Consider the following 11,950-nt stretch of genomic DNA (forward strand, 5'->3'; position numbering starts at 1 on the left):
AGTCCACTATCTTGGGCAGCCATTATTAACCTTTCGTCTTTTAGTTTAAATTCACCTCTCCCTAACCATTCCTGTGTTCGATCCTGATCAACATGAGGTTGTCCAAGAGTTTTCTATACTTGCAAGTATATGTATGCATTTTCCACATTTCTTGCTTTTTCGTCTCATTCTTCACCTTATATTTTTTTTTTTTTTTTTTTTTTTTTTACTGCCTTTTTTTTTGATTTTTTTTTGATTTGATTTCAATTCCTGCTTGACGTCGATGTGCTTCTGCTAGACTAAGCAGGGAAATCATCTTTGATTTATTCTACTCATGTTTAAAAACTTTCACTATGTTTGAGTCTTGTGAGGTCAGCAGATATGCATGCAGTCCCACAGTTGCAGATCTATACATGCAATCAATTTTGAGGAGCTCCTTCTTCAGAACAGGGAATATACAGTCTTGGTATGCACTGATATTTATAAGTCATTTGATGAGCATATAGCATCCTTCTTGTTTTCCTGTCCAACCTATCCAACACCCTTTGGAGCTAATCAATCACTCCAAAACTGTAAGTTAGGACAGGAAGAGCAAATTGGTTTATAGCTTGGACTTTGTTCCTATATGTCAACATTATTTTCAGTATTAATTGTAGTCTTTTAAAATATTCCTTACTGGGTTTTATTCATATTTGTTCATGTTTTATTGTTGATCCTTCATCAATTCCTAAATATTTATACACTCCCTCTTGCTCAAGTTCTTTAATATCACATTCCTGTCCCAAACTGATATTTTTCTTGGTGCTGCAGCTTTCCTACTTTAAAGGTTGTTTTTGGATATTAGTTCTCTATGTGACTGGCCTAATGACATAATAGGTTTCTTCAGTGTGTGAAACATTTCATTTAATACAGTTATATGACTTTTTTGATAAAAAAATACATAATTGGAGAAAGCTAATGCCATAACAGGGATGAATCCCATTCTTAAGTTATGGTATAATTAAAGTTCATGAAATCAGCTTTGCTTCAGTCATTGATGTTTGCCAAGAATGCTCTTCTCAGCACCTACAATGTACTCAGGTCCTCCTGCAGCGGATATGAAGTTACATGCATCAGCAACATATTTAAGCATGCCTGAAAAGTTTTTATTAGCTCTGTTGCTCCTACTGGAACTATCTGAGCATGTTAGATTGCTCAAATTTCAGCATACTTAACCTGATACATAATGACCATTTCTTTCAGCACACCAGACACTATGTGCAGGTATAGCAATTTCAGTGATCAATGCTACTTTTAGCCTTTTTTTCACTATAATATATGTTTTCTTCCTTACATATTCTTGACTGTTGGTGAGTGATCAGAACTTCTTTAGTTTCAGTAATTTGTGGTCTGTGTTCCCAATGCTTCTCAGCTACTTATATACTAAAGTATTTGCTTACTACCCAATGCAGCAGTCAGTCAGTGAGCAGAGCCACAGAACTTCTTTAGTTTCAATAATTTGTGGTCCGTTTCCAATGCTTCTTAGCTACTTGTATACTAAAGTGTTTCGATAATCCCCAATGCAGCAGTCTATCAGTGAACAGAGCCACAGCCACAACCACCATGATTATATTGCAAGTGACAGCAAGAAGTGTCAGTACTACAGAACCCATATTTGCCTATACTTTCCACTTCAGATTTTTTTTAAACCACCATGTACATAGTCCACTATCTTGAGATGCTATTATTAACTTTTCATCTTTCTTTGTCTGAGCAGTTCTCTGTACTTGCCTGTATAATTGCAGTCTTTTTAGTTTTCTTTCATTTTTTTCCCCGTTGGCTAGGTTCTGTACATTATTTCATTTTGTTTCCACTTTCTGTTGTTACTTGTTTTCTACTTCTGGTTTGATTTGCATTCCTGCTCCTTTTCAAATGCTTCTGCTAACCTGAGATAAGATATCATCTTAGATTGTTTTTCCTAAAGGATTAGAGCTTGTGCTGAATTTGGATCTGATGTCAACAAATATGCATGCAGTTTCACAACTGTAGACTTAACTATATCAAATTCAAGGAGGCCCATACCGTACAGCACACTGGTTTCTATACATCATTTGATAATCACAAAATAGCTTTCTTGTTGTTCTGTCCAACTGATCTAACTTTTATAGACACTCAATCATGACAAAGCTAAAACATCAAGCTGATTTATAGCATGGATATTATTCCTGGATGTCAGTGCAGTTTTCCATATTAGTCTTCTAAAACATTCCTTACAAAACTTTGTTCTTACATGTTCATGAGCCTTGATCTACTCCCAGATAGTTATATGCTCTTCCTTAATACTTTAAATATCAAATTTCCTTGATACTTCAGTTTTCTAGTGCACACATTTTAACAGGACCATGTGCCTTTTGTACGTTGCACTTTTAGTTGCTTGTCTGACGGACGGGCTATACATCTTTTAGTCCGCCATAAAAACTAGATGAGCTATAACCTGGGAAATGCTCTTTTCTTAAAGTAAAGCTATAACCACAGTTTAGTCTGTTTAACAAACAGCTTAACAGGTAACTGGCAAGGCAAAAGAGCAGTGATGACAAAAACTGTTCTGGAATATCCCCATTTGGATTTTTATCTATGGGATAGTAATTTATTGTTAACACGACCCAGCTGTAAATTGTTTTCCCACTGTTTCATAGCAGCTGCTGTGTAATTTAGTATTGTAGGTATATTTTATAAAGCTGTATGTATTCCATAATCCATGCATGCAATGCTGCCATTGTTTTGTACCCTATCCAAGTCCCATTTGCATTTTCTCCAGTTTTGCAACTGTATATTATAGCTTTATTTAATTATTTAATAACCAGAAATCCTTTGTTCTGTGTGATTTTTTTTATTACCCATTTTTTAATCTATAAATTCTACCTACAACAGATCTGCTATACAATTTGCATAATTATTGGAAAGCAGGTTTTTGGCCTATAGCTCTTAGATGGTTTGAAGGCTCACTTTCAAAAAGTACAGTTTTGGCTGTTGTTAATCGTGTTGTCGTCAGTTTGGGATGATTACATTAATTTTCACACAAGTCTAAATTACTGAATAAAGGTGTTAATACCTTTAGCCAGAAGACAGGTACTGCATCTGGACCTGGGGAGTTTCACTTAGAAACCTTCCTTAATTTTGTCTCAGTTTCTCTGGTTCTGCTTCATCCCATCTCTTACTGTCTATGTTAGCACTTATTACAGTTTCATTTGCCTCTTCTATCCATTCAGCCTCTTTCTTATGTTTAGCAAGGCTCTTCGTAAATGCTTTTCCAAAATGCAAAGATTTCTTCTGTCTCAGGCAATGTTACTAAAGCTGTTTTCCTTCCCAGTGCTCTGTAAACCTTTTTGGGTAATTAATGAATGGCTTATTTTGTACTTTTATTTTTCTATAAACCTTCCAATTGTTTTTGTTTATGCTATTTTGTTTATTATTAGAGATGGTGAAAGATGGATCTTGATGTGTTTTGATGCTAAGTGTTGCTATTATGATGACTATCATTCTTGGAGTTTTATATTACTTATCCTCTTCTGTATGTTTTTCCAGCAGTGGTACGTTTTGATTTAGTAGCTTTATAGCTCTGTCGGTTTAGTGCTTGCATGGTGGCATTCCAGTTGTTCACTTCCATTCTGTTTTACTCTGCATCTTTTGGAGTAGACAAAAGCTGGACATAGTATATTCTATTTATTTCTGCTACATCAGAGGAATCTCTCATAATGGTCCCACTTATTGTGTTCATCTGTTTCATCAGCCTTTTTAACACACATCTCAATCACTTTCTGTTGTCTCCTTTTTTGTCCATCTTAATATGTTTGTCCACTTCTATTAACTCAAGCAGGACTTCCTTAGATTGTTTTCTTCTTAGTCGAGAGCATCATTGTTGTTCTCCATTTCCTGTTCTTTCCCCTGCTGTGTAGTCCTAACTGGACTTTCAACCAAATCCTCTGCAGAAGGTACTAACATTTCCCTTTGTGGTGCACCTTTCCTAATAGTCTTGCTCTATTTGTTGTACCATTTTCTGAGGGTTTACTGAGCAATCATGGTGCAATACTGCCCATATCAGATTGTCCACACTAAAGCCTTGACTTCTTAGTTGGCCTGCAATTTGTTTGTTTTTTTCACGACTAAATCTGCTCTTTCTCAATACAGCCCACTTTTGTTATTCATTTCATTGTAAAAATGACCATGTCCAGAAGTTTTTCCCTATATATATATATATATATATATATATATATATATATATATATCTTGAAATATCTTTGAAGATGCAGTCATCGTATTGGTTAGCACAGCTTTCTTTTTTGCACAAACACTGCGCCATGTCATATTCTCTTTCTTTCCCAACATCATGCTTCTTTTTATGAGTTTTGATAGCCCATGTTTTTTCTTTTTCTTGTATTGCTTTCATTTCATCTTTTTTCAGGACAGAGTAATATTTCTTTACCTAGGTATTGTTTTATTCTAATCTGTTCTGTTAAAAATCTTAAATTTTTATCTGTAGCTTTTAACATTTGTTTTTTCGGGTGCAAGTATTTTTCTCTAACTTCTTTCTTGGTGTTGTTGTACAGCCTTTATGTGGAAATTCTGGGTTTGTGGCATAACAGAAACAATACATAATCTCTTTCTTATACTCAAGAGTCCACTTTATCTACGTGCCTTTTGCTTGGGCTACTTACTTATTTTTAGGTGGACTAATTTTTTCCAACATAGGGTCTCCATGTAATACTGTCTAGCTCTGTAGCAGGAATGTTCTAGAAACTACAATGTGTTTTATCCAGTCCTAGCACCTGTATACCTTGTGCTTGAAGGGGCCATTTTATATGCTCAAAACTGTGCAGCCATACTTTTTTCTACTTTTAAATGGCCTAGTTTCTGTTATAATCTATACATCAGCATCATCTTCACTTTTTAATGGGGTCCGCCACAGGAAGGTACTCACCTAAACTTGAGAGCAAATTCAGTTCCAGCAACTTTGCTTTCCTTTTCTTGACAACTCCTTTTCTGTATTCAGCACATATAAATGGCTAGATTTTCAAGTTTAATTTCTCCAAAGCTCAGGAATTTTACATAAATTGATAGTAGGGTTACCACCTGTCCCTCTTTGTGAGGGAAAATCGCTCTTTAGGCAGTTATGTCCTGCTAAAAAAATACTAAAAAAATGACAAAAGTCCTGAGATTTTAGGACACAAACATTTCTTAAGTTTTCTTTAATAGTTACATAAAACAATTATTTTCCATCTGAAATGCTTAGATCTTATAAAGAAATAGAGCACACAACTCAAATGCTATAAGAATAAACTTTTATTTTGGCAATAAAAGTAAAGTCATGTCCTTTGCACTGGCCATGGGAATGTTTTTGTCCTGCAAAATCTCATGTTTCTACAACAAATGTCCCACTTTGGGTATCTGAAATGGTGGCAACCTTAATTGAGGAGAATGGACCCCACTCCTAAGTCAGGGTACCAGTAAAGTTCATGAAATTAATATTTTATTTCAGTCTTTCAGGATAACCAAGAATGCACTTCTCAGCACTCGCAAAGCATCGAGAATGGCCTCCTGCTGTAGTTCATGTGGGGTTAAATGTACTGGCAACATATTTAAGTATAATTCAAAATTCTTCATTAATTTAGTCACTCCTAGTATTATTGGGGCTACTTGGGTATTTTTATTCCACACTGACCTCATTTCAGATTGCAAATCCTGGTATTTTATAACTTTGTCTCTCTCCAAGTATGTAAGACAGTGTAATCACTGGGTGTAGCGATTTCAGTGATCAATTAAACTTTTTTCTTGTTTTTTCCTAAACTACTATACTTGTTTTCTAGCATCTATTTTTTGAACTGTTGATAATGGGTGATCCCATGTGATGTAAAGTGTGTTGTTCTCTATAAAGCTTTGTGGTTTGTGTTTCCAGTGCATCTTACCTACTTCCATATTGTAGTGTTTTGTACAATCCCTAATGCCACAATCTTGCCAAATTACTGTGTCTTTCAGTGTCGAGACCCTCAGCCATCAGTATATCATGCCCAACAGCAAGTTAGGTAACTGGTTGCAGTTCTGCTTTACAGAACGTACATTTGTCTGATTCCCCTTCTGTTCTATAGACATTGTAAACCAACATGTATGTAGTCCAATGCCTTGGGCAGCCATTATTAGCCTTTCATCTTTTGATTTCAGTTCATCTCTCCTTAGCCATTTCTGCATCAAATCCTGCTACACATGAGGTTGTTCTGAAAGATCTGTATACTTGCCACTATATTTGCACACTTACTACATTTTATATTTGTGACACTTTCAGTTGCTGTCTGATTTGTATCTACGTCTGGTTGATTTCCATCCCCGGTCCATTCCAAAATGCTTCTGCTAAACTAAAGCAAAGATGTTATCTTAGATTCCTTCTCTTCATGGTTACAACTTTGACAATGCTTGGATCTGATGAGGTCAGTAAATATGTACATTCAACCAAGACTGCAGTTGACTTTGAGCGGGCCCATACCTCGTTCTTACCGAGGGATATATAATTTTGGTATACAATGATTTTATATATCATTTCATATGCAAGAAGGATTTTCTTGTTTGTCAAAATGATTTCAGTATTGTTTGGGGCCGGTCATTCAATCACTCCAAAACTGCAAGTTATAGCAAGAAGAGCAAATTACTTTATATCTTGGATTTTATTCCCACATGCCAAGCCAGTTTTTTAATATTAGCTTTAGCCTTCTGAAGCTTTCCTTACTAAGCTTTGCTCTCATTTTTCTCAGTTTAGTTTAATTTTTCAAAGTCTTTTGGGTTTCTAATACTTATGATGGGAATGGACCCCATTCCTAACTCAAAGTATGATTAAAATTCATGAAGTTTCTGCAATTCATACAGAGTTACATGCATCATTAGCATTTCAAAATATGACTGTAGATTCTTTATTAGACCCATTGCTCCTACTACTATTGGAACTGTCAGGGTATCCTTCTTCCACACTCTACTCATTTCTGCCTGCAAATCCTTGTATTTTATGACTTTGTGTCTACCTCTACATAAGAAAAACTATAATCACTGGGTATAGCAGTTTTAATGATCAATGCTACTTTCGTCTTCTTTTCATGGACTACTATATCTGGTTTTCTCACATCTATTTTTTAATTGTTGGTAATGGGTGATCCCATGTGATATAAACTTAATTTTATGTAATGTTTTTCCAATGCTTCACAGTTACTTCAATACTGTAATGTTTGTATAACTGCCAAAGCAACAGTCTTGCCATAGTATTATGCCTTTCGGTATACAGGCCTTCTGCTATCAGTGTCTCACACCCAGCAGCAAGATGTGTGATTATTTCCAATGCTGTTTTACAAAACCTGTATTTATCTGTTTCTCTGACATGTTCAATAAAACTTTGTAGACTAATGTGTATGTAGTCCATTATCTTGGGCCATCAATATTGACCTTTCATCTTTTGGTCTGAATTCACCTTTCCTTAACCATTCCTGCGTTTGATGCTGATTAACATGAGATTCTTCCAGAAGTTTTCTATACTTGCAACTATATTTATGCATTCTCCACATTTCTTGCCTTCTCATCTGATCCTTCACCTTATATTCTTTATTTTGATTTTTGGCACATTTAGTTGCTGCCAGGTTTTTTACCTACTTCTGGCTTGATTTCCATTCCTGCTTGACGCCGATATGCTTCTGCTAGGTTACTCAGAGAAGTCATCTTAGATTTATTCTCCTCATGTTTCAAAACGTTCACTATGTTTGGGTCCTGTGAGGTCAGCAGATGTTTACAGTCCCACAATTGCAGATCTATACATGCAATCAATTTCAAGGAGGCCCATCCCTCCTTCGGAGTGGGGAATATATAAACTTAGTATAGACTGAATTTTATAAATCATTTGGTGAGCATGAAGCATCCTTCTTGTTTTCCTATCTAATTTATTCATCACATTTTGGGGCCAGTCAATCACTCCAAAACTGTAAGTTAGCACAGGATAATCAAACTGGTTTGCAGCTTGAATTTTATTCCTAGATGTCAATACTGTTTTCAGGATTAATTTAACTCTTTTAAAATACTCCTTACTAAGTTTTATTCGTGTTTATGTTTTATTGTTGATTCTTCATCACTTCCCAAATATTTAGACACTCCCTCTTGCTCAAGTTTTTTTATATCACATTTTTGCCCCAAACTGATGTTTTCTTGGTGCTGCAGTTTTCCTGCCTTAAAGGCTGCTTTTGCACACTTATTAAGACCAAATGAGTCATATATCATCTGAAAAAGTTTTGACTACTTGCAGTTGTGCTTTCAGTTGCTTATCTGATGAGCTATACAGTTTTAAATCATTGACAAAGAAAAGATGAGACGTCTTTACACTTTGTTGTTTTCTAGGAGCCAAATTATAACCATGGCCTAAGCTGTTAAGTAGACAGCTTAATGAGTTAAGGGCAAGACAGAATAGCAGAAGTGACCCTGGACTATCCCTCCTTTGGATTTTTATCCCTAGAATAATAATTTGCTCTTTATCATACCTTAATTGCAAAGTGGTCTGCCAGTGTTTCATGGCCACTGTAATGCAGTTGATCAGTGCAGGGTGTATCTTGTACATTTTAAGCACACTTTTGTCCCTGGATGTGGGATACTATCAAATGCTTATTTGTAGTCAATCTATGCCACACTTAGATTCTTCCCCTTTTACAGATCATCATTAAGACTTTAGTAAGCAACAAATGATCCTTTGTTCCATATGACTTTCTTTTTTGCCCCTTTATTCTATTGCCATGATTGAGTTTATTCTAAATAACTATAAACTCTGTCAGTGGAAGGCGAGTTATTGGTCTATAATTTTTAGGGTAGCTTGCAGGTTCACTTAAGTAGGAGCATTGTTTTTCCTGTTGTTAACCAGGTTGGTGTCTGTTCAGAGTGCTCATATACATATTTCTTACTCATGGATAAATCTTCATGCAAGGATGTTTATACTTTTAACCAGAAGTTAGTTACTGCAGCTGGGTCTGGTGTTTTCCAGTTAGAGGGTTTTCTTAACTTCCGTTCAATCTCTTTGGTGGTTACTTCATCCCATTTCATATCCTGTACCTTTGAAATTGTACTTTATTTTACTTCTCCTATCCATTTAGCATCTTTGTTATGTTCCGCAGGATCTTCATAAATACTTCTTCAAAGTATATCTATTTCTTATTTTTTTGGTGGTCTTTTAATTCCTTTTACCTTGTTTCACAGTTCTCTATAAAACTTTTTGGGGTCATCAATAAATTACTTATTTTGTACTTTTCCTTCATATTTATCTGTGTATCTTCTAAGTTTTTCTGCCTGTGTTGATATTTTTAGTTTATTGTTTGTGACAGTGCATGACAGGTCCTGATATGTTATAATATTGTGCATTGCTATTACCATGTCTATCTTTGAGTATTTTTGTTGATCTGTTCCCTCTTCTATACTCCTCTAACAGTGGCACTTCTTGGCTTAACTGCTTTATAGTTTTCTCTATTCAACACTTCCATGATGTTATTCGATTTCTCCCCTTCCTTTCCCTTACTACCCTGTGTTCATGTGGCAGAATTTGTTATTAATTTAGTTGCACAGTATTACATCCTGTTTACTTTTGTCATATCACATGGATCTCTATGGACAGTCCTAATTACTGTGTTTGTTTCATCAAACTTCTGACTGTTTGGGTTTCACTGACCTTCTGCAGTCTATTTCTTTCATTAATCTTAATAAATCTATCTATCTCTATTACATCAAGCAACTTTTCTTTCATCTCATTTTCTTCTAAACTGATGGCACATTTTTTGTTTTCCATTTCCTGCGGAAATGCTATAGAAAGTTCTATTGCATCTTCCTGTGGCACATTCTCTTCAGTTTCATCCTGTGCCATCCATTGCTCTGTCATATAGGAACTCACTGGCCTATCACTCATCAACATTGACTGCGTCAGAGTTTCCATAGTTTCCTGTTCCTTTCCTTGCTGTCCAGCTTCAAGGGAATGTTTATACTGGTCTCCTGTGGAAGGCTCCAAAATATCTTCATATGGCACCTGACCAATTGTTTCCCATTCCACTGGTTTCCCCTTAATTTGGATATCCATTGCTCTATCCTGTTGTGGTGCTTTCTGAATTAGATTTTCTATACTAAATCCCTCACTTCAATCCTACACTAAATCCTATCTACTTTAACTTCTCCATTACTAATCTCTTTTTTTATTTTTCCTCTGCGTCTTCTTAATTTTTTGTATTGTAAAGTTTTCCATGTTTGGATTCCTTTGCCTGTATTTCTCTTCATATATCTATGGTGCTGCTCTTTTTGTATTGCTTAGTTTTGCTTTCTCCTTTGCATAGATATTGCACCATATTAAATTTCTTTTTCTTTCCCATGTCCATAGTTCTTCTTCAGATGTATCTTGATCTTCCCAGTTTCTCCTTAATTTGGGGACTCATTCCATCATGTTATGATATAACTAGTGTTAGACCTTCTACACCAAATCCTTCATCTCACAGGCACTCCATAAATTCACCTTCTATTTTTTTAATTTCTACTTTACTAATCTTCTTTTCTACATTCTCTCTTTGTGATATTTTTGTTTATTGTGAAATTTTCCATATCTGGATGCCTTTGCCTGTATTTCTCTTTGGATATGTTTGGGGCTGCCTTCTTTCTATTGATTAATTTGGCTTTTGTCTTTGCATAAATATTGCACCATATCAAATCTCTCTTTAGTTCCCATGTCCATACTTTGTTTTTATACTTTTCAAAGATCTCTAGGTTTTGTTGTATTTTTGCACTTCCTCAGATGCTTCTTTTTCCAAACAGATCAACATTTCTTATCTATATACTGTTTTTCACAAATATGTTGTATTAATGAGCATGAATTTTTACTTGAGGCTTTCGGCAGTTTTTCTTTCCTCTAATTTCTCTCTTAATCATTTTGTACATCTTGTGCCTGGAAATTCTGGGCATTTTGCACAATAGTGATAATACATAATTTCTTTCTTATCCACAATAGTCCACTCTATCTTATTTAGGGCTCTTTTTTGGCCCATCAGTTTTTGTGGATTACTACTTCCTTCTACAACAGGGGGCCATCCTCCGTCTGAGCCTGGTCACTGTAGGAATATTTCCATATTTTGGAGGATTCTACACTGTTATTTTTCCCAGTCCTGGCAGTGGTGCACCTACCAGGATTGGGAACTTTTTATCCTGGGTCTTGTGCTCCCAGCGGTCTTTTTTTACCTACTTCTGTCCATGATATGTGCTATACAAGTACAGTCTATATGTCAGCTTTGCTCTCATTTTTTCCTGCGTGAGTCTTTTGATGATACAGAAGGCCACTCTTTGCTATATAACACTTACTGCATTCAGTACACTTGTATGGTTTTTCATCCATGTGAGTCTTTTGATGTTCTAGTAGGTGATACTTCTGGATGAAGCTCTTACTACACTCAGCACATTTATATGGTTTCTCCCCCGTGTGCGTCTTTTCATGGATTTGTAGCCCTTTTTTTCGTGCAAATCCCTTATTGCATTCATTACATTTATATGGTTTATCACCTGTGTGACCCTGCTGATGACTTTTAAGGGCAGCTAATTGTTTGAAACACTTACTGCATTCAGTACATTTATACGGCTTCTCTCCTGTGTGAACTCTTAGGTGGATTCTGAGTGCTTGTTTATGTGTAAAACACTTACTACATTCAGCACATTTATATGGTTTCTCCCCTGTGTGAGCTCGTTGGTGGATTCTGAGTGTTTGTTTATGTGTAAAACACTTACTACATTCAGCACATTTATAAGGTTTCTCCCCAGTGTGAACTCGTTGGTGGATTCTGAGGTTGCACATAAGTTTAAAACATGTACTGCATTCAGGACATTTATATGGTTTTTCCACTTTGTGAATCTTTTGATGTATTACTAAATCACCATTTCTTAAAAATACCTCTGCACATTCAGC

The 11,950-nt window shown here is 35.6% G+C and overlaps 1 protein-coding gene across 1 annotated transcript in view; it reads right to left on the bottom strand.

Moving 5' to 3' along the window:
* Positions 1–10,747: 10,747 nt before the first annotated feature.
* LOC122790381 (gastrula zinc finger protein XlCGF26.1-like) overlaps positions 10,748–11,950 on the bottom strand; it is a 149,705-nt gene continuing 148,502 nt past the window's right edge. Inside the window, exon 6 of the mRNA XM_044057895.1 lies at positions 10,748–11,935. Coding sequence (XP_043913830.1) covers positions 11,270–11,935 — 666 coding nt within the window. The 3' untranslated portion in view covers positions 10,748–11,269. The remainder of the gene's footprint in view (positions 11,936–11,950) is intronic.

Source organism: Protopterus annectens, chromosome 16.part0 (genome assembly GCF_019279795.1).
Source record: "Protopterus annectens isolate FY-2018-M chromosome 16.part0, PAN1.0, whole genome shotgun sequence".
Taxonomy (NCBI): domain Eukaryota; kingdom Metazoa; phylum Chordata; order Ceratodontiformes; family Protopteridae; genus Protopterus; species Protopterus annectens.